This window comes from Bos taurus, chromosome 26, assembly GCF_002263795.3.
Source record: "Bos taurus isolate L1 Dominette 01449 registration number 42190680 breed Hereford chromosome 26, ARS-UCD2.0, whole genome shotgun sequence".
NCBI lineage: Eukaryota > Metazoa > Chordata > Mammalia > Artiodactyla > Bovidae > Bos > Bos taurus.
The window spans coordinates 13,561,693-13,585,464 of record NC_037353.1 but is presented as its reverse complement, the minus strand read 5'-3'; the positions used below and the strand labels follow the sequence as shown (position 1 = coordinate 13,585,464).

The 23,772-nt window shown below is 41.5% G+C and overlaps 1 protein-coding gene across 10 annotated transcripts in view; it reads left to right on the top strand.

The window, feature by feature from the left end:
* CPEB3 (cytoplasmic polyadenylation element binding protein 3) overlaps positions 1–23,772 on the top strand; it is a 263,323-nt gene that overhangs the window by 193,213 nt on the left and 46,338 nt on the right. For 8 of the 10 annotated variants that reach the window (XM_024985731.2, XM_024985732.2, XM_005225419.5 and 5 more), the window contains one exon: positions 3,769–9,486. The exons of 1 other annotated variant lie outside the window; for it this stretch is intronic. In XM_024985731.2, coding sequence (XP_024841499.1) covers positions 3,769–3,996 — 228 coding nt within the window. In that variant the 3' untranslated portion in view covers positions 3,997–9,486. Of the gene's footprint in view, positions 1–3,768; positions 9,487–23,772 lie in introns of those variants that run through there. One more of the 10 variants, NM_001193228.2, reaches the window with a different exon arrangement.

Genomic DNA, 23,772 nt, shown 5'->3' with positions numbered 1-23,772 from the left:
GATTGAAGTAAGCCAGAAAGAAAAACACCAATACAGTATACTAACGCATATATATGAAATTTAGAAAGATGGTAACGATAACCCTGTATGCGAGACAGCAAAAGAGACACAGATGTATAGAACAGTCTTTTGGACTCTGTGGCAGGGGGGTGGGTATGATTTGGGAGAATGGCATTGAAACATGTATAATATCATATAAGAAATGAATCGCCAGTCCAGGTTTGATGCAGGATACAGGATGCTTGGGGCTGGTGCACTGGGATGACCCAGAGGGATGGTATGGGGAGAGAGGTAGGAGAGGGGTTCAGGATTGGGAACACGTGTACACCCATGGCAGATTCATGTTGATGTATGGCAAAACCAGTACAATATTGTAAAGTAATTAGCCTGTAATTAAATAAATTTAAAAAAGGGGCGGGGGGACCTATCCTGTAAAGATTAATTCTAAAAAAAAAAAGAAGAAGAACAGCAAAAGAAAAAAAAATTGGATGTCAAAATTAAACTTTTTAGTTTAATTAAAGAATGTTTTCAAAAAAGTGAAGTACAACCTACAAAATAGAAGAAAATATTTGCAAACCATATATCTGATAGGGCCTTCCCTACTGGTCCAGTGGTTGAGAATCTGCCTTCCAACGAGGGGACACAGGTTTGATCCCTGGTCAGGGAACTAAGATCCCACATGCTTTGGGGTAACGAGGCCCACATGCTGCAGCCACTGAGCCATGTGCTCTAGAGCCTGAGCACTACAACTGGAGAAGCCTGTGCGCCACGGTGAAGACCCAGCACAGCCCCCTTCCCCCACAATCATGTTTGATAAAAGTCTAGTAAATAGCACTTATAAAGAAACTCTTTCAGCTCAACAATCCAATTTTTAAAACAGGCAAAGGGCTTGAATAGACCTTTCTTCAAATGTGTAAAATGCCAACAAGAATATGAAAAGATGCTCAGCATCATTATTCAGTAGGGAAATGCAAATCAAAACCACAGTGAGACACCTCTTCACACCTCTTTTGTGATAACTTTAATCACAAAGATGGAAAACAGCAAGTGTTGGTTGAGTATACAGGAAAATTGAAACCCTCGTACATTGTTGGTGGGAATGTAAAATGGTACAGCTGCTGTGGAAAACAATTTAGCAGTTGCTCAAAAAGCTAATCATAGAGTTGCCATATGCCCCAGCAGATCAACTCCTAAGTACATACTGAAAACAATTGAAAACAAGTATTCAAATAAACATATATATACATATGTTCATAGCAGCATCATTCAAGATAGCCAAAAGGTAGAAGCAACCCAAATGTCCTTCGATGAATGAATGCATAAACAAAACATTATGTATATATCTACATACACATATATCCACACACAGTGGAATATTATTCAGTCATAAAAAGGAATGGAATATTGCTGCATGCTACAACATGGATAAACCCCAAAACATTATGATAAGTTAAAGAAGCCAGACACAAAATGTCACAGTTTTGTGATTCCATTTTTATAAAATATCCAAAATAGGTAAGTTGGCAGAGACAGAAAGCAGAGAGGTTGTCACCAGGGGCTGGGGAGGGAGAGAAGGTTGGGGTAACTGCTTAGTGGGCTATAGGCTTCCTTTCCGGGTGATGAAATGTTTGGGGACTAAGTAGAGGTGGTGGTTGTCCAACATTGTGAATGTAATCAAAGCCAGTGCATCGTTCACTCTAAGATTGTTAATTTTATGTTAAGAAAGAAAGAGAAAGGAAAGACTGGACTTCATTGGGTATGTGAAATTGTTGAGTGGGTTGAGCACTTAACCGGGAAAGAAAGCATGGATGAAATAGAGAGCAGGTTGCGTTGGAGTTGGGAACTAGTTGGGAGGGAGACTGGGGCAGATCACGAAGGCTGTGGCTTACCCTGGAGTCGCAGGGGACGGGGAGCAGCTGTTACACGGAGGCAGCTGGGCTACTCTTGAAGGCAGGGGAGAAGCTGAAGGGCTTTTGACTAGATGAGGGACACCGAGAAGGCAGATGATTCAAATGCTCACGTGGGCACAGGAGAGTTGAACCAGGGAAGGCCTGGAGCTTGGTGGCCAGTGCCCAGGTCATTGGCATTGGGCACATCAGATGCCTGTTGCGGGTGGGACTGGAGCGGAAGCAGGAGTGACAGTGATGCTTACCTAGGGCTTATGCCATGCCAGGCACTGTTCTGTGTGCTTGATGTGGTTCAGCTCACTTGCTCCTCACAGGAGCTCTTCTCCTCCAGGGTACAGATGAGGAAACAGAGGCCCAGAGTGCCTGAGTGGCCTGCACAGCTAGTAATGTGGCCTAGATCTGAACCAGACAGATGACCTCAGAGCCACGACAGTTTTAATTATGATGGAGAGATGAATGTGAGATTTTTTTTTTTGAAGCCCACTCATTAAGCTGTCAGGTTGACGAGGGGAAGAGAAGGGAACTGGAGCCAGAGTGAATCCCCCTGGGTAACCAAAGGGCTGGGACAGGTCATCTCCAGTGGGCCTTCGAGCAAAAGTCTCTGGCTGGCTGAGGACCGATGACTTGAGCTCATGGTTAGAGACAGAACTCCAGAGAAGGCCGGTGGAGGGGCGTTTAGAAGAGAAGGACCAGGAACACAAGAATCCAGTCCCAGCAGCCCTCACGTCCCCGCTCATCCCACCCTGTCCCCTGCAGCCTCAGGGTACCCTGCCCCAGACCCTGCTGGAACCTCCTGGCTGTGTTCCTGGTCAAGGCAGCTTGACCAGTCAGGCAGTTGGCTCATATCAGAAAAAACATGGGTCCCTGTCTCCACAGCCCCAGTGGCCACGGAGCTTGCTTGCTCTTGCCCAGAATGGCTCTGAGGTTGGCGTGAGAAAGAGCCTGATCACACAGAGACTTACCTCCTTCCTACTGATTTCTAACATTCACCATGAAAACACGAATGGCATTCTCTGTCTGAGGTTCTAGGAAGAGAACATGGGGGAAAACTGGGGTGACTTTTGTCCTTCCTCTCTTCTGGTTTTTATATAATATAGCATTGCTTCATTTAGAATAAAATGCCCCCTGCAGGACTGTGCTGAAAAGTCCTCTATTGAAGCTTCCAGTCTTGGAGGAAGATTAAGGCAATAAAATCTAAAACTAAAACAGCCTCAATCATTATAGTAGTTTCTTAATATCCCCCTTGTCCTCCTTTCCCTCTGGTCCATTGTAAACAGTACTGAGAGAGGTTAGTGTTTTGAAAGCTTGTGTTTAAAATGTCAAAGCCCAGAGCCCTGTTGGTCACCCTTTAGCCGGGCTTGCCGGCCTTGAGGGGGACTTCCCCTCCACCCAGCTCCTGCCATTTGCCTGCTTTGGGGCTTTGTCCTCTCTGGTTCCTCTCCCTGAAACACTGTTGCCTGTCACACATTGCCAGGTGCTGCCGGCCTTCAGGATTCAGCTCATGTGCTTTTCCACACACTTCCTCTCAATCCTCACCAGCACTCTGATGCAGACCCTGTAATGCCCATACAGATACACAGATATGTGTGTGTCTGTGTATCACTGTTAAACCTACTTTACAGACCCACAGATGGAGCCAACAGGAGCACGGAGAGAGGTTAAGAATTTACCTGTCATCACACAACTAGCACATCAAGGAGCAGATCCCAAAGCGCATACACTCAGCCACTGCTGATAACCAGCTGAGTTCAACACTGAGCCTGACTGAGACATATTAAGCTACGTTATAAGCTCTCGAGGGGAAGAAATGTGAGGAAGCTTTTCTAAAATCTTTTTTCCTGTCTTTCCTCTTTGGGTCCAGGTGGAAGTGAAGCCATATGTGCTGGATGATCAGATGTGTGATGAGTGCCAGGGCACACGCTGTGGTGGGAAGTTTGCCCCGTTCTTCTGTGCCAACGTCACCTGTCTGCAGTATTACTGCGAATACTGCTGGGCGAGCATACATTCCCGCGCCGGGCGGGAATTCCACAAACCGCTGGTGAAGGAGGGAGGCGACCGCCCTCGCCACGTTCCGTTCCGCTGGAGCTGAGCCCAGGGCAGACCCAGCCACAAGTACTGGAGTAGATAACAAGGAGGGAAAAGAGAGGGCACTGCCTCAGGGCTTACAGTGTTCTGGAAATCTGTGCATTTGTTCTCGATTTTTAAAGAAGAAATGGGTCTTTTTATTCTTATTTACAGTCACATTACTGAACTCAGTGTCCAGTATAACGCAGAATTGCAGAGTGTAACGGTACTGATTTGCACTTTGACTCTCACCTTTGTCTGCTTGGTACCTTGATTCCTTACACCTGATTTGTCACTTGTAGACTGCCATTCTCATCAGCGGCCATCAGGTTGATGTCTGTGGTTTTTTGTTTGTCTGTTGTTGTTGTGTTGTTGTTGTTGTTGTTCTGATCGTTTTTGAACTGGAGCATGCACTTATTTTCAGAAACTTAGAGAATCGCCCCTAGGAGAAGACTTACCAAAGGTAATACTCGTGAGTAGGTGGCAGATGTAGCAAAAACTTCACAACAATTCAGCAATCATTAGTTGGGGTCATTTAGAGTAAGGATAACCCTTAATGAAAATAAGCCTTTAGTTGCTCTCTGTTTTGACATGTAAGGATACCTCATAAGCTGAATCTTTATTTTTCCTTCATGTTTGATTTTTGTTTTGCTGAGGATTTTGGTTAGATCTTTTAGTGTTATGTAAATTTATGCTGCAATAGCTTTTGCTGCTATTAAAATGGTATTATTAATACCATAATACTCTATTCAGGCTAAGGTATCAATTACAAAAAACCCAACAACACACTTTTGTGATTTAGGGATAGAATCAGCTGCCGAAAGGAGATCAGAATAGACTTGAGAAAGCTTCAAAGGAAGGTCACTATTTCTGACTGCATGTTTACTTAATCAGGTTGCTGCATGCAATAAATTTTATATCCGATGTCTAGTATAAAACCTTCCCACAATGCACAAATTAAGACTCTATATAAGCTATAAAATACTGATTTTTAAAGAAAAAATTTTTTTCATTCAAGGAAATGGTAATTGACTGGAGGAAGGCATGCCTCAATAAATGGAATGCTTCTGAAATTAGGAAGAGCCCATAACAGAATGACCTATATTACAACCAATATAAAACCTAGGTGTAGGATATTCTTAAAGCAAATTTGTGGATGGTAGATGAAGTACTTTGCGGTGCTCTGTTATATATTGTGCAATTTATTTTATATAGTAAAGTGATTATGTCTAACTGTGATCAAACTTTAACTGTTTAAAGCCTCTGTGTCAGACATTAACGAACTTGACAGTTCATAACTGGTATATTATTAACTAACACATGAGCTCTTAGTTACAATCTCCTAGTGCTTGCACCATTTTACATAGCTTCAGACCTTGTCCAGAAAACCAAAGAGCTCATCTTAGCTTACAAACACTAGGAATATATACAGTATATAGAGATAAGTTGTCAGTTGACAAACTAGGCACATTTTAAGAAAGTTGTGTGATCGTGATGCTAAAGAAATGTCTGGATAAACTAAGATGGCCTGAGCAGGGTTGGTTGTCTGGGTGAGAAATTAACTACTTAATTCCCTGGATTTATCCTGTAAAGCTTGAATAGAATTCAGACCTGCTAGTAGTACCATGGACATTTTTTTAGCATTCACTCTTGGGCTGCAGATAGTAATATATGAACACATAATGATTATGAGACTGTGTAAGTCTTTTTTTAAACCTTCTTCCTATGTTTTGGAATTCTGGGGACAATCGGACTGGATGTGACACTGCAGAATAGATGTAAGTCGCTGTTTATCTGCTGTGATGTCCTTGTACTGTCTCAAGTTAACAGCGCTTTGTTCTGTTTTGTTTCTTCAGTGTTTAGTTGCAATTACCAGCTCTCAAACTATAGTTTGTTTTCAAAAAGAAAAAAAAAACGAAATAGTTTTTTACTGGATTTAAATGCTGATTAGAATTCTCCCCCTTTGAGGTTACCTCTGGGCTTTTTGGTAATACTTGCTTTTCCCAGCCCAGCTGTGGTTTTCGTTTGTTTTTTCCTATGTTTGTGGTTTTTTTCGTCTGTACAAGAAATTTTGTTATGCACTACTACTTTTTGTATTCTAGACAGTTTTCAAAAGTTGGCTGAAGATTTTTTTGTTTGTTTGTTTTTAAGGAAAAAGGCATGCTTTCTGACTGACATGATCTTTTGCAATACCTCAATTTTGAAATATAGGAAAGAAAATGATATTTTCTAAGTAAGTTTATTCAGAAAAAATATATATTAATTTAATTCTGCAAGAAAAATGATTTAACAGATGGGTAACTTTATTTTTTTCATGCTTATTTGTGTTTTTGAAAATGAAGAAGTTAGAGCTTTATAACTATAATATTAAAGATCATATCTAACCTACAGAAATCTACCTAATTATGTGAAAGAAGCAAAACTTTTTGAAGAAGCACCCCTCTTTCATGTACTAAAGTAACACTGAGATTTAAAAAAAAATGCTGGAAGATTGTACAGCATAAAGCTGACGTGAAGGCGAAAAAACATTGTCATGAAGAATAGGTTACAAAAAATAAACTCCATTTGGTGCTGAAAGTTGTGAATAGGTGGTGGAAACTACTTTCCCTTAATTTGTATATTTATAATCAAGCGTTGATTGTGCACGACTGACCAGGATTGTGAAAGAGTTCTTCTGTTTGTATTTTTTTAAAGAGAACTTTTTTTAGTTTATTAAATTATAACATGTTCCCTTTTGTTTTGTAAATAAATGTGCCCCCAAGTTGTTAATGTTATATTAAAAGAGAGGGTCCTTCGAAAAAAATTATTTTTTAAAAACACAGAGGTGTTCTGACCTGCAACTTAATGGGAAGCCCCCGGGTATCACAGGTCCTGCTGTGGCCTTTCCTTGATGTGACACTTGAACTAGTCGATTTTTTGAAGGCTATAACCTAACCTCGACTATTTGTTGTTATGTGCAATACTGTTTGTACTGTTTGTATAAAAAATAGAAAAAAAAAAGAAAAGAAAAAAGGCATAAATCTTTATTGCAGATTTATTTTCATTGCAAACTTTAGACATTGTGATTCACTGAAATCATTTTTCTACTGTCAAATATGTACCTTTTCTTCATGCTGGTATTTTTTCAATAGTAATGTAGCCTTTGTACTGAGACAAATTTTCATTGTTATTTTTAGAAAGATTTTTTGCTAAGAAAAAAATTAAACATATTTACATATTTTTCATTTTATTTCGTATTTTCTTTAAGGAGTGCTTTCTCAATCATTAATAGAGTTGTTTCTGGGAGGGACTTTCATATCTGGTCAATGTCATAATATTATTTTGTATTTTTACTTGGAATAAATTAATTTTATGATGCTAATTCTTTAAAAGTTTATTTTTTTCATTTTCAGTTATTTTTGAAGCTAAAACCTTTGTAATATTGTTACTAAAGTGTCTAGTTTTTTGAAATGCAAAGCTTTATGTATTAACTTGCTGATGTGGTTTACAATAGTGTGACAACGATGAAAATGGTTGGTTATGTAAAGTGATTGGAAAATGTAATGGATAATTGGGTAATAAAATGACAGAATGAGCAGAACATGTGAGATTTTGACAAGCCTTTTCCTTTATTACAGTGGTTTAGTGTAAGACTAGGGATGTCACAGTACAGTTCTCTGGGGATGTCACAGTGGATTTATACAACACCAGGTGCAGCCAGATCTGTGGCCCTGATGATGAAGTCACCCGTTACTGAGATACCACCAGGTTGAGAACCTGGCCAGGTCAACAGAGTGGTTCATTGCTTTCCCCCCTCTAACTCTTCATTCTGTCGTGTGTGTGAGAGAGAGAGAAAGAATCTGCCGCTGACCGCTGTCCACGTATGAGACAGCACCGTTCACCAGGCCACATCTTTGCCTTGTGTTCACAGTGGTGACGTCTGAGAGTGAGAGGAAGTCTCTGAGAGGACCAGCCCTCTGGGTGGCTAGACTTGGATCTCAGTGTCTTGCGCAAGTGGCCTCCCGAGCACATGGGTGGCCTGGCGAGGCGCACACTCGGAGGTCACCACTGTACACGGACAGCCTCAGGCTTCGTCCTTCTCCACTCCCCACCCCCCACCCCAGCCCTGCCTGCTCCCTGTTAATGGAGGCCCCTGTTTGTCCCTTATTGTGGCAACACATCCGGCCACTCTGAGCATGATCTGTCTGCCCTCCTGCTTCTTTTCCAGCACCCAAACTCACCTTGAAGCTGTGCTGTTAAGGCAGCGTGTCATTGTCATGGCACCTGAAATTAAACAAAAATCATACAACTGCAAAACTGGTGTTGCGTAAACAGAACATCCTATGACTTGCTCTAGACAGAGGGTGTGCTTCTCCCAGTCCTTGATGGCTTCCTCCAGGGCCCTTGTCAAGGAAGCATGGTTATCAATGACTCAGAGAAACACATGTCCAGAGTTGGCTCTTGGGTATGCTCTATGTATTCAGTTTTGTAAATAATATATAGATTAGATCAAGTTGTGATGTAAAATTTTAACAAATTGGATACTACTGGTTGGAATTTTACATTAACTACAAATAAGTGATTAGGAACAGAAGAAAAGAAATTGGAAAAATTTGCTTAGTGCTATAAAGATTATGCTTAGATTTCTGCCTATATCTTGTGTTTTATAGCTTGTTAGTGAGGCATGGGCTAATGCAGAATGTACTGCATTTATGCAATTAGCAAATAACTGCTAGTTTTCATTTTTATCTATTATATTAGCAACAAAATGGCATTTAACTGGGTAAAGCTCCTACCTAAATATTTGAGTATTGTGACATCTCTACTTGCAAGGTTTGAGTGAAAGATTAGTCACAGATTAGTGAAAAACAGTTATCTTTTTGTTAAAACTGGCTTATTTGTATGAATTGTTGCTTTTTCACCAGTTTGTATGGTATGTCATCTAACATTTTCTGTTTTTTTTTTTTTAATAAGAACCAAACTTCTCTATCTCAGCTGCAATAGTGTTCCATTTTACCACAGAGTATTTTATAATTAATGCTGTTGACTTTATACCCCAAAAAGGGTCAAGAAATGGATATGTAATTTGGGGGTGTTTCGATTTGTATGACAATGAAGTTAATCACAACAAGTAGAAAACCTGGGTGCTAATACAGGACAACTGCTCTTTTTCTTTTTTGGATATAGTTCTGTTGGGGTATAAAGTATTAGGTATTTGTATTTTTGCTGTCAAAATAATGGACATAAATTTTAGAGTGTTCACAGCTAAGATCTCTGTATTTGTTTTTCAACTAACAACTAATTTTAAATGTATTGTATCTTTTATTACCTGTTCTCTTAGATTGTTTTTGCTAGTAACCCTTACTCAGCTTCCGCCTTTGGGGCTTGGACTGATAATTGCTTGTGTGGAACTGCAGTACTGTGACTAACCATGGAGCTCAATGCAGCTATTGCTTACAAATGCTTAAACTTTGTAGTTTGGACTTCTTTTTTTTTCTGTAATAACAACTTATTAAATCTAGTTGTATGAAGTACTGACACTTGTCATCCTTTGCACTTGCTAAGGAGTAGCTTGGAGTATATGGATTGCGTCTGGGGACATCTGCACACTCCAGTTTGCTTGATGAGCTTTTTTAGGGGGAGGGGGGACAAAGTCCTTTACAGCAGGTTCAATACAGCAACATTCACCTTTTTAATGACGTGAACAACACTCGTTTAAAAAAAAAAAGTGTATTTGAAACAGGAAGGTGTTTGTTGACACAAGTGAGTGTGTATGCAAGATTTTAAGGTGCAAGTGGGCTTTCATGCCAGCGCTTGCCACGGGAAACCAATTTTCAAAATCAAAACCAAGAACGTCAATGGAAACGTAAGTACGCCCCCTTCTGTTTTAATTTTTACGCTAGGCTCTCAGGGATCCTCTCGGAAAATGGGTCTTTTTACAATCCTGTAGTGACTTTGGACATGCCAGAAGCTCTCTTGTAGGCACTAACTTCGATCCTTGTAAAAAACGGACCCCGAGTGCCCGCACGAAAGAATCCCCGGGCGCTTTTATAACATTCGGGTGCCAGCGTCCCAACCCCGAGCCGTTCAACGGTGAGGTGTGGGATGTGGCGCAGGTGGTTTCCGTCCCAAGAGCCTCGGGCGCCCGAGGGGGCGGGGCCGGCGCCAAGCAGCGCCCCGCCTCTCGGGGTGTCCCGGCTCCGCCCTCCAGCCGCTTGGCTTCGCAGGGGAGCTGGCCGGGCGGCGCGGGGCTGCCAGGCTCCCTGTCGGGCCTCCCAGGCCCGCCTCGCGCCCCTTCCCGCTGCTGGTCCCCAGAACCGGCTCCAGGCTGCCCTTCCCCGGTGGCCCCCGCGCGTGGCGGCGTCCCGCAGGTAAGCTAACCCGCGACTCATGCTCGCTCCCACCCGCCGCCCCCCGGGCTTCGGGCGCTGTGGCTTCAGCAACCGCCCCCTGAGCGGCAGGCTGCGTCCCGAGGCCTGAAGCTCGTGCGGGAGGCCCCGGGTTCAGCGCAGCCGCGTCTGCGGACTCCATCGACCATTTGGAGCTCTGTGACTGTACCTTGTGCAGCCCCTTCCAAAAGGGGGAGAGGATTACTGTTCCAGGTCCCTTTTACGCTTCGTTTTCCAAAAATATATTATGCCCTGAACAACAAATGGAATCCTATTTTCAGACTGTTAGTCTGATTTGGGCCCCATCTCCTGGCATAACGATTCTGGGATCCTGGCTCGGAGGCGGCGTAGGTAAATGAACGGTGCTGAGATGACGATCAGCTGGCTATTTCCAGGAGAAGCCGGGAGGCCTGGCGTTACTGGGGCGTGTGGTTGGAAGCGCTAACTAAGCCCTTGTCGAGGGGACAGACCCTGCCTGCTGAGAAGGCTGGGGTTATGTCTAAAGTACCTGCTTTACCGAAAGAAAAAACCTTACACGCAAGCGCTGATGGACACAGCTTAAAAATTGTACCAGACCCACGGCACGTGGGGTCACTTGGACACTTAAATTGGAAGACAATATATTTTTAACCAGAGCAGGTGTACTAAATAGGTTCATGATTACTCATGAGATGAGGGGAGTCCGAATTGAGGAGTCCTGTTCTTCAAAGGACTGTTGGGAAGGAAAACTGTTGGCTCTAATTTAGGCTCAGTGATTAGAAGCCTGTGAGTTAACTGGCAAAAGACAGATTAACAGGAGAAAAAGCAAAGCTTGTTCATATGCACATAAATCCAGCAAAGAAGTGGTCCCTCCAAATTAGAGGAAGATGTTTATAATGTAATTTAATAGGGGAAAGGAAGGGGGAGAAAAGGAATTCTATGGGAAGATCAAATGGTTTCTTTTTTAAATCAGCTTTCCAATGCAATTGTTTCTTAATTTGAAAATTAAAAAGATAGGCTATAGTTGATTTACATTATTAGTTTCAGTGTACAATATAGAGATTCAGTATTTTTATAGATTTAGGGAAGACGGGTTTTTAGGGGAATAAATGGAAGCTAAAAAAGTTTGTGAAATGTTTGTTTATGCAGGTGCAAGCGTTTTCTGTGTTCTTTGGTGAGTGCAACTCCCCAGGAGAGAGCACTGATTGATTATAGCCTCACAGAATCTTCTGCCTTGAGTCAGATAAGGGAAGCTTTGAAAATGCTTCTTTTGCGTCTGTTGAATTTCAGATGCCTTAAGTTTAAAATAACCTTCGCATCAACTCTGGGAGTCCAAGGGGTCCTCACAAATAAATGGCTGGAATGACTCACTAGGACAGGTAGCTGAGTTACCTGTGTCCTGTCCCATTACAAAGTATTGTGAAGGGAACAGAATTCCAAGTCTGGGCATTGTTTGTGTTTAGATAAAGACAAACGTGTAACTGTACCTGTGTAGCTATGTGTACCTTCACCTTGGTGTTTAATTCTGGCCCACGTTACCATGGTGTTTTCTTTGCTGATTCTGGTGGAATCTTTGGTTAAGATGGTTTTGAGCTGAACTGCTAATGCTAAGTATAAGGGAAACATTCCAGCTTGTCATCTTCACCGGAGGCCTGACTCCTTGGTCAAGGTCTGGTCCCTAAGGCAGGAAGTTATCTTGTGCATCTGGTCTCTCCTTTCAAAAGGGCCCTTCTGCTCAATTTCCCTACTCTACATTACGAGCAAAAAACCCACAGTTCCAACACATACCCACAAGAAGGACTAACATTTAAAAGACCGAAACTATTAAGTATCAAGAAGAATCTAATTGAGTTCTGATAGAGAGGTATAAAGTGGTACAACCATATTAGAAAACTGTTTACAAGGGTTGAATGTGACTGTCTTCTCACTCATGGGCACAAGCCCAACAGAGATGTATAGCATGTTCCCAAGACACTATGAGAAAGGCAGAGTTATTCCTACAGCCCCCGTCTGGAGGCTCTCCACATGACCTGCACGTTAGAATGGATACAAATGGAACACTGTATAAAAGCATAAGAATGAAAATCTACAAATCTAGGCCACAGACGCAGGGTTGATCTAAATCAACCAGACGAGGAGTCCATAACCTATGACTCCCATGTATATAAACGGGGAAGGAATAACTGAAACGGGGCATGGAGTTGGCTGTGGGGTTGTGGTAACTCTTGATCTGGGTGTTGCATACAGGGTGTGTGCAGTTCATGAAAATTCACTGAGCCATACACTGAGATCTGTGTACTTTTCTGTGTTTCAGTGGAGCATTAAAACAAAAAGGGGGGCTCTGTGAAAGGTAAAAGCTGATGCTTGGCACGGATGCAGCTCTTTCCAGGCACCCTTCCTACCCCCTGGACCGGATTTCTCTTCTGGCTGTCGCTGCTACCAGGAGCCCATCCATACTGGCCTGCGTTCCCAGTCACCCAAACCTCAACCTCCCTGCTCCCCATCTTCCTCCCTCCCATCTCTAGGCTCCCTTCCACTCTTCCTTAAGCTTACCAACACCCAGGAGGATTTGCTTTGATTTAGTCAGTTAGGAAAGAGAGGTGGAAGAGAGAAATGGAGTTTAAAAACCTCCATCCACTCACTAGTCTCTGCAGTTGATGGTTGAGCCTCAAACATTGAAAGTCATTTAATCTCACACGTACATATGCTGACTGACTTACATGCAGTCTTGTTTAACATGCAAGATCTGTTGACCCCAATTCCACATTTATATAGCCTGATTGACATTTTTTAATATTTATTTATTTTTTTGGGGGGTCTTAGTTGCAGGGCACAGGCTTAGTTGCCTTGCAGTGTGTGGGAACCCAGTTCCCCCACCAGGATCAAACCCATGTCCCCTGCATTGGAAGGCAGATTCTTAATCATTCGACCACCAGCAAGTCCCTTGATTGACTTTTTAACATTATACTTTCTTTCATTTTTAGATACATGTAGATTCAGATACTGTTGTAAGAAATAAGAGATCCCATGTATTCTTTACCCAGTTTTCCCGTACCATCTTGCAAAACTGTATTAAATGTTATGCCCAAAACACTGACATTGATACAGACAAAATGAAAAGCATTTCCATCACCAGAAGAACACCCACTATTGTCCCTCTCCCATCCTCCTAAATCCATGGCGATGACTTATCTGTTCTCTGTAACTTTCTCATTTCAAGAATGGAATATAGGGAATTCCCCGGTGGTCCAGTGGTTAAGACTCCATGCTTCCACTTCAGGGCAGCACAGGTTTGATCCCTGGTCAGGGAATTAAGATCCCGCATGCAGCGTGCTGCTCAGCCAGGAAAAAAAAAAAAAGAATGGAAACATACAGTGTGTAACCTTTGGGACTGGCTTTTTTCAATCATAATTCTCTAGAGATTCATCTTGGTTGTTTTATTTATCAGTAGTTTGTTCCTTTTGATTCAGTTCAGTCACGTCCAAATCTTTGCAGCCCCATGGACTGCAGCACGCCAGGCCTCCCTGTAACCAACTCCCAGAGCTTACTCAAGCTCATGCCCATTGAGTCCAACCACCTCATCCTCTGTTGTCCCCTTCTCCTCCTGCCTTCAGTCTTTCCCAGCATCAGGGTCTTTTCAAATGAGTCACCTCTTCGCATCAGGTGGCCAAAGTATTGGAGTTTCAGCCTCAATATCAGTCCTTCCAATGAATATTCAGGACTGATTTCCTTTAGGATAGACTGGTTGGATCTCCTTGCAAAGTCCAAGGGACTCTCAAGAGTTTTCTCCAACACCACAGTTCAAAAGCATCAATTCTTCGGCGCTCAGCCTTCATGGCATGGATACACCATGGTTCGTTTAACCACTTGTTCGAAGGACATCTGGATTGATTCTAGCTTCAGACTGTGAGAGATAAAGCTTCTGTAAACATTCACATACAGGTTTTTGTGTGGACATGTCTTCATTTTCTCTGGGGTAAATGCCCAGGAGTGCAGTCACAGGATCGTATGGTGTTTTCATGTTTACTTTTGGAGAAACTATCAAAATGTTTTCTAGAGTCCAGTGTACCTTTTTACACATTAATCGAAACGTGTGATGATCCAGTTTCTCTGTACCCAGGATTTGGTTTTGTCGCTGCCTTTCCGCTTAGCCATTCTGATGTGTGTGCAGTCGCAGCCCATCATCGTTTTGGTTTGCGTTTCCCTAGCGGCTAATGATGTTGACCATTTTTCCATGCGCACATTGTCATCTCTGTGTCCTCTTCAGTGAAACGTCTCTGTTGTTGCCCATTTTCTAATTGGTTTGGGGCTTTTTATCATGTGGGTTTTTTTATCATTTTTTATTCACTTTACTTGATCAAGTGTAGTACAGAGCTCCCATACACCCCTTTCAGTCCTCTCCCCTCAGGTTGCCGCTATTAATACTTTGCCCCTGTTAATACCTTCGAGTGGTACCTTTGTTTCGGTTGATCAGCCAATATTGATAAATTATTAACTAAAGTCCACAGTTTGTTAGGATTTATTCTCTTTTTAATTTACTTTTATTGATGGATAGTTGAACTAGTTTTGTTAATTACTTCTATACAGCAAAGTGACCCAGTCATACATCTTCTTTTCCATTATGCTTTGTCATAGAATACTGAATATACTATGCAGTAGGACCTTGTTTATCATTCTATGTGTGTGTGTGTGTATAGGGTTTACTTTTATGTTGTACGTGTCTGTGGATTTTGACACATGCATGATGTCATGCATCCAGCATTATCGTATCATGTGGAGTGATTTCACGGCCCTGAAATTTCCGCGAGCTTCGCCTGCCCCCCTGCAGCCACTCTTCTATTTACTCTCTGTATAGTTTCAGCCTTTTGCGAAATGTCAGTGTAGTTGGAATCATACAGTATGTAGCCTTTTCAGACTGGCTTCTTTCACTTAGTAATATGCATTTCAGTTTTCTCCAAGCCTTCTCATGGCTTCAGAGTTCATTTCTTTTTAGTGCTAAATAATATTCCATTGTCTGGATTCTTTCACCTGCTGAAGGACATCTTGGTTGCTTCCCGTTTTGGCAGTTACAAATAGAGCTGCTATAAATGTGTAGGTTTTTGTATGGACGTGAGTTTTCAACTAATTTGGGTAAACACCTGTGAGCACAGTTGCTGGCTGGATCGTATGATAAACATATGCTTAGCTTTGTAAGAGACTGCCAGGCTGTCTTCCAAGGTGACTGCACCATTTTGCACCCCCACCAGAAATGACTTCCTGTTGCCCTACATCCTTCTCAGCATTTGATTCCCTCAGTGTTTTGGCTTTTAGCTCTTTTAAAAGGTGTGTAGTGGCATCTCATTGCTTTAATTCATAGTTCTCTGGTGATATATGAGGTTGCTTGTTGTGTGCTTATTTGCCATCTGTATTATCATTGATTTGAAGTCTGTTGAGTTCTTTAGCTTATTTTTTACATCATTTTCTTATTGTTGAGTTTTTAGAATTCTTTGTGTATATTAGTTACAGGTCCTTTGTATGTTTTGGAGATAAAGTTCAACTTATCAATTTTGTCTTTCATGAACCATGCTTTTCATGTTGTATCTAAAAATTCCCAAACCCATAAGTCATCTATGGTATTTTCTGGAAGTTCTATACATTTGTTTTTAACATTTATGTCTGTGATCTACTTGAAGTTAATTTTTGTGAAAGGTGTAAGGTTTGTGTCTAAATTCACTTCTTTGCATGTGGATGTCCAGATGTTCCAGCACCATTTGTTGAAAAAAACCACCTTTTATCCATTAAATTGCCTTTGCTGCTTTGTAAAAGATCGGTTGGCTGCGTTTATGAGGGTCTATTTTGGGGCTCTGTATTTTGTTTCATCAGCTTCCCAGGTGGCTCATTTGTAAAGAATTCACCTGCAAGGCAGGAGATGTGGGTTCAATCCCTGGATTGGGAAGATTCCCGGAGTAGGAGATGGCAACCCACTCCAGTAGTCTTGCCTGGGAAATCCCATGGTGGGCTACGTCCGTGGCGTACCAAAGAACTGGACGTTCTGCTCCATTGTTCTGTTTTTTTTGGCCGGCACTACACCATCTTGATTACCGTAGCACTGTATTAAAGTCAGGTGGTGTCAGTCTCACAACTTGGTTCCTTTTCAGTGTTGTGTTGGATATTGTAGATTCTTTCCTTTTATATACAAACTGTAGAATCAGTTTATCAGGATCCACAGAATAACTTTCTGGCATTTGGGTTGGGACTGCATTGAATCTGTAGATCAGCTCGGGAAGAACTGATGTCTTTAATAGTTGAGTCTTCTTATGGATAAATATGAAATAGCTCTCCATTTTTTACTTTTCCTTGCTTTTTTTAGAATATGTAGTTTTCCTCATATAAATCTGGCACATATAGTTTAGATTTATGCCTAAGCATTTCATTTCAGGGTGGTAAGGTTGGTGTATAGAAAAGCAGTGAACTTTTTATTTTTTAGCCTTATATCCTGAAACCTTGTTACATAATCTCTCACAAATTCCAGGGTTTTTTGTTTGGTCAATTCTTTGAGGTTTTCTGCATAGACGACCCTGTGTTAAATGCAAGGACAGTTTGATGTCTTCCTTCCCATTATTTCCTTTTCTTTTCATATTGTTTTAGCTAGGACTTCCAATATAATAGTGAACAGGAATGGTGAGAAAAAGACATCTTTACCTTGTTTCCAGTCTTAGGGGGGAAGCATCTAGATTATTAGCCTTAAGTATGATGTAAGCTGTAGGTTTTTCATAACTGTTCTTTATCGAGATGAGAAAGTTCCTCTCTATTGCTGATTTTTGTATTGAATAGGTGTTGGGTTTTGCCAAATGTCTTTCCTAAATCTATTGAGAGGATGATACAGTTTTTCTTGATTTTTAAGTAGTGAACCAGCCTTTTATACTTGGAATAAGTCCCACTTGGCCATGGTGAACATAATTTTGTTTGTACATAATTGGATTTGATTTGCTAATATTTTGTTGGAGATTTTACATCTGTGTTCATGAAAGATACTGGTCTACAGTTTTGCTTTCTCGTAATGCCTTTATTTGATTTTATGTTAGAGTAGTGCTCTCCTCATAGAATGAGTTGGGATATGTTTCTTATGCTTCTGATTTCTGAAAGACATTGTGGAGAATTGATGTCATTCCTTCCTTCAGTGTTTGGTCGAATTCATTAGGGAAACCACCCGAGTCTGGTGCTTTCTATTTTAGGAAGATATTAACAGTTGATTCAGTTTCTTTAATAGATGTAGGTCTATTCAGATTATCTGTTTTTCCTTGTGTGAGTTTTGGTAGATTGTACCTTTCAAAGAATTGGTCTGTTTCATGTAAATTATCAAATTTATGGGCATAGAGATAGAGTTGTTCACAATCCTTTCTTAACCTTTTAATGTTCATAGACTCAGTGCTGGTGGGCTCTCCTTCACTTGTGGTATTAGTCATCAATGCCTTCTCTCTCTTTTTTTTGCTTTTGGTTAGCCTAGCTGGGTAGAAGTTTATCAATTTTATTGATCTTTTCAAAGAACCAACATTTTTGGTTTCATTGTCTCTATCCTGTTTTCTATGTCATTGATTTTTTGCTCTCATTTTTAATTTATTTAAAAACTGTTATTGATGTATGGTTGATTTACAATGTTGTGTTAATTCTTCTGTAATGCAAAAATGACTCAGCTATGTAAGTATGTGCACACACACACACACGTATATGTATTCTTTCTATTACGGTTTGTCACAAGCTATTGAATGTGGTTTCCTGTGCCATTCTGTAGGACCGTGTTGTTTTCCATCCTATAGATAATAGTTAGGCTCTACTCATCTCAAACTCTCATTCTTCCCCTCCCCTCCCTGTCCCGCTGCCCCCGGCCTTGGCAACCACACATCTGTTCTCTGTGAGTCTGTTTTGCAGATATGTTGACTTGTATCGTATTTTAGATTCTACATATAAGTGATATCATTTGGTTTTTGTCTTTCTCTTTTTAACTCCCTTCACTCAGTATGATGATCTCTAGGTCCATTCATGTTGCTGCAAATAGAATTATTGCATTCTTTTGATGCAGAGTCATATTCCATTTTTACATATACCACATCTTCTTTATCCATTCATCTGTCAATGGACATTTAGGTTTCCATGTCATGGCTATTGTAAATAGTGCTGCTATAAACATAGGAGTAGATGTGTCTTTTCACATGTAGTTTTTTCTGGGTATATGCCCAGGAAAGGGATTCTTGGGTCATATGGCAACTCTAGTTTTTTGAGGAACCTCCACATTGGCTGCACCAATTAACATTCTGGAGATCCAACCAGTCCATTCTAACGGAGATCAGCCCTGGGTGTTCTTTGGAAGGAATGATGCTAAAGCTGAAACTCCAGTACTTTGGCCACCTCATGCGAAGAGTTGACTCTTGGAAAGGACTCTGATGCTGGGAGGGATTGGGGGCAGGAGGAGAAGGGGACGACAGAGGATGAGATGGCTGGATGGCATCACTGACTTAATGGACGTGAGTTTGAGTGAACTCCAGGAGTTGGTGATGGACAGGGAGGCCTGGAGTGCTGCGATTCATGGGGTGGCAAAGAGTCGGACACGACTGAGCAACTGAACTGAACTGGACCACAATGTAAGAGGCTTCCCTTTTCTTCACATCCTCTCCAGCATTTGTTATTTGTAGACTTTTCAATGATGGCCCTTCTCACTGATGTGAAGCTGTGTCTCATTGCATTTCTCTAATTATTAGTGATGTCGAGCATCTTTTCATATGCTTTTTGGCCATCTGTGTTTCTTTGGAAAAATGTCTATTTGGGTCTTCTGCTCATTTTCCAATTGGGTTATTTGTTGTTGTTATTGAGTTGTATGAACTATTTGTATATTTTGGATATTAAGCCCTTGTCAGTAACATCGTTTGCAAATAATTTCTTCCATTCAGTAGGTTTTCTTTTCATAGAAAAGATGGTTTTTATATTTTCCTTTGCTGTGCAAAAGCTTGTAAGTTTGATTAGGTTCCACTTGCTTATTTTTGTTTTTATTTCTCTTGCTTTGGGAGACAGACCTAAGAAAACATTCGTACAATTTACGTCAGATAACTTTTTGCCTGTGTTTTCTTCTAGGAGTTTTATGGTGCCATGTCTTATGTTTAAGTCTTTAGGCCATTTTGAGTCTATTCCTGTGTATGATGAGACTTCATTGATTTTCGTGCAGCTATCCAACTTTCCCAACACCACTTACTGAAGACACTTTGTTTTCTCCATTGTATATTCTTGCCTCCTTTGCTGAAGATAAATTGACTGTGGGCATGTGGGCTCTCTGTTTACTTCTGGGCACTCTGTTCTGTTCCATAGATTTGTAGGTCTGTTTTTGTGCTATTACCACGCTGTTTTGATTACCATAGCTTTGTATTGGGTTTGTGCAAACATAATTGTGGTTGTGGACCGTGAATTTTAAATCACTATAACTAGGCTCAAGCACATCTTTGTTGATAAAAATAGGAACCATTACAGTCAACACATTTTTGCCAAAAGAAATAAGTTTGTTTATTCCTGTAGCATAAAAATCCGTGCTTCAGGATTCACCGAACTCTTCAAAAGCATTTTCTGCCTCCTGCTGGCTGTGGAGGGGTTTTCCCTGCAAAAAGTTGTCAAGGTGCTTGAAGAAGTGATGGTTGGATGGCAAGAGGTCAAGTGAATATGATGGACGAGGCAATATTTTGTAGCCCAGTTCGTTCAGCTTTTGAAGCATTGGTTATGTGACGTGCAGTTGGGCGTTGTCGTGGAGAAGAATTGGTCCTTTCTGTTGACCAGTGCTCGCTGTAGGCACTGCCATTTTTGGTGCATCTCATCAATTTGCTGAGCACACTTCTCAGATGTAATGGTTTTGCCAGGATTCAGAAAGCTGTAGTGAATCAGAGAGGCAGCAACCACCAAACAGTGACCATGAACTTTTTTTGGTGCAGCTTTGACTTTGGGAAGTGCATTGGAGCTTCTTCTCGTTTCCAAACACTGAGCTGGTCATCTCTGGTTGTCATTGTATAAAATCTGTTTTTCATCAGCGTCACAATCCAGTTGAGAAATGGTTCGTTGTTGTTGCATAGAATAAGAATGTGTGTGTGTGTTCGTCTCTTAGTCATTTTCAGCTCTTTGCAACCCCATGGACGGTAGCCCGCCAGGCTCCTCTGTCCATGGAATTCTCCAGGCAAGGATCCTGGAGTGGGTTGCCATTTCCCACTCCAAAATAAGATAAGCACTTCAAAGTGACACTTTTTAAATTCCCAGTCAGCTAAGGAGGCACCCACTTATCAGTCTTTTTCACCTTTACAGTTTGCTTCAAATGCCAAGCACTGTAGAATGGCTGGTGTTGAGTTCTTCAGCAGCTTGTCATGTAGTTGTAAGAGGCTCAGCCTCAATGATGGCTCCCAGTTGGTCGTTGTCAGCCTCTGATGGCTGGCCTCTGCACTCCTTATCTTCAAAGCTCTCGTCTCTTTTGCAGAACTTCTTGAACCACCACTGGACTGTACGTTCATTAGCAGTTCCTAGGCCAGATGCATGGTTGATGTTACAAGTTGTTTTTGCTGCTTTATGACCCATTCTGAACTCAAATAAGAAAATCACTTGTATTATCTTTTTGTCTAACATCATTTCCATAATCTAAAGTACATATAAAATAAATAGCAAGTAATAAGTCATTAGCAAAAAAACAAAATGAAAAATAGGCATTAAAATGATGTATAACACAACCACATGTAAGAGTGGATTCCAGTATCACATGACAAAGTTCAACAATGCAAAACCGCAGTTACTTTTGCACCAGTCTAATAGTGTTGTCTGAAGTCTGGGAGGGTTCTGCCTCCTGCTTTGTGCTTTTCCCTCAGGGTTGCTCTGGCATTTCTGGGTCTTTTAGGTTGTGGTTGTTCAATCGCCAAGTCGTGTCTAACTCTTCACGACCCCGTGGCCTGCAGCACACCAGGCCTTCTGGTCCCTCACCATCTCCCAGAGTTCGCCCTAGTTCATATCCATTGAATTGGTGATGCCATCCAACCGTCTCATCCTCTGTCGCCCTCTTCTCCTCCTGCCTTCAGTCTTTCCCGGCATCAGGGTCTTTTCTAATGAATCAGCTGTTTGCATCGGAGTTGGAGCTTCAGCTCCAAGTATTGGAACTTCAGCTTCAGCATCAGTCCTTCCAATGAATATTCAGGGTTGATTTCCTTTAGGATTGACTGGTTTGATCTTGATTTCCAAGGGACTCTGAAGAGTCTTCTCCAGCACTAAAATTTGAAAGCATTGGTTCTTTGGTGCTCAGCCTTCTTGTCCAACTCTCACATCTGTGCATAACTGCTGGAAAGACAATAGCTTTGACTATACGGACCTTTATTGGCAAAGCGATGTCTTTGCTTTTTAACACGCTGTCTAGGTTTGTCATAGCTTTCCTGCCAAGAAGCAGTCATCTGCTAGTTTCATGGCTGCAGTCAACATCCACAGCGATTTAGAGCCCAAGAAGTGGAACTCTGTCACTGCTTCCACCTGTTCCCCTTCAGTTTGCCATGAAGTGATGTTACCGGATGCCCAGATCTTAGTTTTTTGGTATTAAGTTTTAAGCCAGCTTTTTCACTTTCCTCCTTCACCCTCATCAAAAGGCTTTTTAGTTCCTCTTTGCTTTCTGCCATTAAAGTGGTATCATATGCATATCTGAGGTTGCAGATATTTTTCCTGGCAGTCTTAATTCCAGCTTGTAACTCATCCAGCCTGGCATTTCGCATCATGTGCTCTGCACATAAGTTAAATAAGCAGAGCGACAATAAACAGCTTTATTGTACTCCTTTTTCAATCTTGAAACAGTCAATTGTCCCATACAGGGTTCTAACTGTTATATCTTGACTCACATTCAGGCTTCTCAGGAGACAGGTAAGATGGTCTGGTAGTTCCACCTCTTTATAAATTTTCCATAGTTCTTTATTATCCACACAGGCAAAAGCTTTAGCGTAATCACTGAAACAGAGGTAGATGTTTTTCTAGAATTCCCTTGCTTTCTGACGGGAATGATTCTGCAAATGTTGGCAACTTGATCTCTGCTTCTTCTGCCTTTTCTAAACCCAGCTTGGACATCTGGATGTTCTCAGTTCACGTAATGCTGAAGCCTAGCTTGGAAGATTTTGAGCATGACCTTACTAACGTGGGATATGAGTGCAGTTGTCCGGTGGTTTGAACATTATTTAATCATTCTTTTGGGGAATTGGGATGAGGATTGACCTTTTCCAGTCCTGTGGCCACAGGGTGGGTTTTCCAAATTTGCTGACATATTGAGTGCAGCACTTTAATAGCATCATCTTTTAGAATTTTAAATAGTTCTGCTGGAATTCCATTGCCTCCACTAACTTTATTGGCAGCAGTACTTCCTAAGACCCACTCCACACTCCAGACTATCTGGCTGTAGGTGAGAGACCACACCGTCATAGCTGTTCGCGTCATTAAGACCTTCACTGTACAGCTCTTCTGTGTGTTCTTCCCATTTCTTCTTGATCTCTTCTGCGTCTATTAGGTCTTTACTGTTTTTGTCCTTTATTGCGCCCATCTTTGGAGGGAATGTTCCTTTGTTATTTCTGGTCTTCTTGAAGAGATCTGTAGCCTTACAATTTCTGTTGTTTTCCTCTATTTCTTTGCATTGTTCATTGAAGAAGGCCTTCTTGTCTCTCCCTGTTATCCTCTGGAACTCTGCATTTAGTTGGGCACACCTTTCCCTGTTGCTTTTTGCTTCTCTTCTTTCCTCAGTTATTTTTAAAGCCCCTCAGACGACCACATTGCCTTCTTGCATTTCTTTTTCCATGGGGTGGTTTTGTTCACGGCCTCCTGTACAGTATTATGCACCTCTAGCTATAGTTCTTCAGGCACTCTGTCTGCTAGGTCTAATCCCTTGAATCTATTCATCACCTCTGCTATATATTCATAGGGGATTTGATTTAAGTCATAACCAAAGGGCCTAGTGGTTTTCCCTGCTTTCTTGAGTTTACGCCTGAATTTGGCTATGAGGAGCTAATGATCTGAGTCACAGTCAGCTCCAGGTCTTGTTTTTGGTGACTGTATACAGCTTCTCCATCCTTGGCTTCAAAGGATGTAATCAATCTGATTTTGGTATTGACCATTTGGTGATGTCCATGTATAAAGTCATCTCTTGTGTTGTTGAGAAAGGGTGTTTGTTATGACCAATGCGTTCTCTTGGCAGAATTCTGTTCGCCTTTGCCCTGCTTCATTTAGTACTCCATGGCCAAACTTGCCTGTTACTCCAGGTATCTCTTGACTTCCTACTTTTGCATTCTAGTCCATCTTTATTTGGTGTTAGTTCTAGAAGGTCTTGTAGGTCTTCGTAGAACTGTTCAGCTTCTTCAGCATTACTGGTTGGGGCATAGACTTGGATTACTGTGATATTGAATGGTTTGCCTTGGAAACAAATCGAGATCATACTGTCGTTT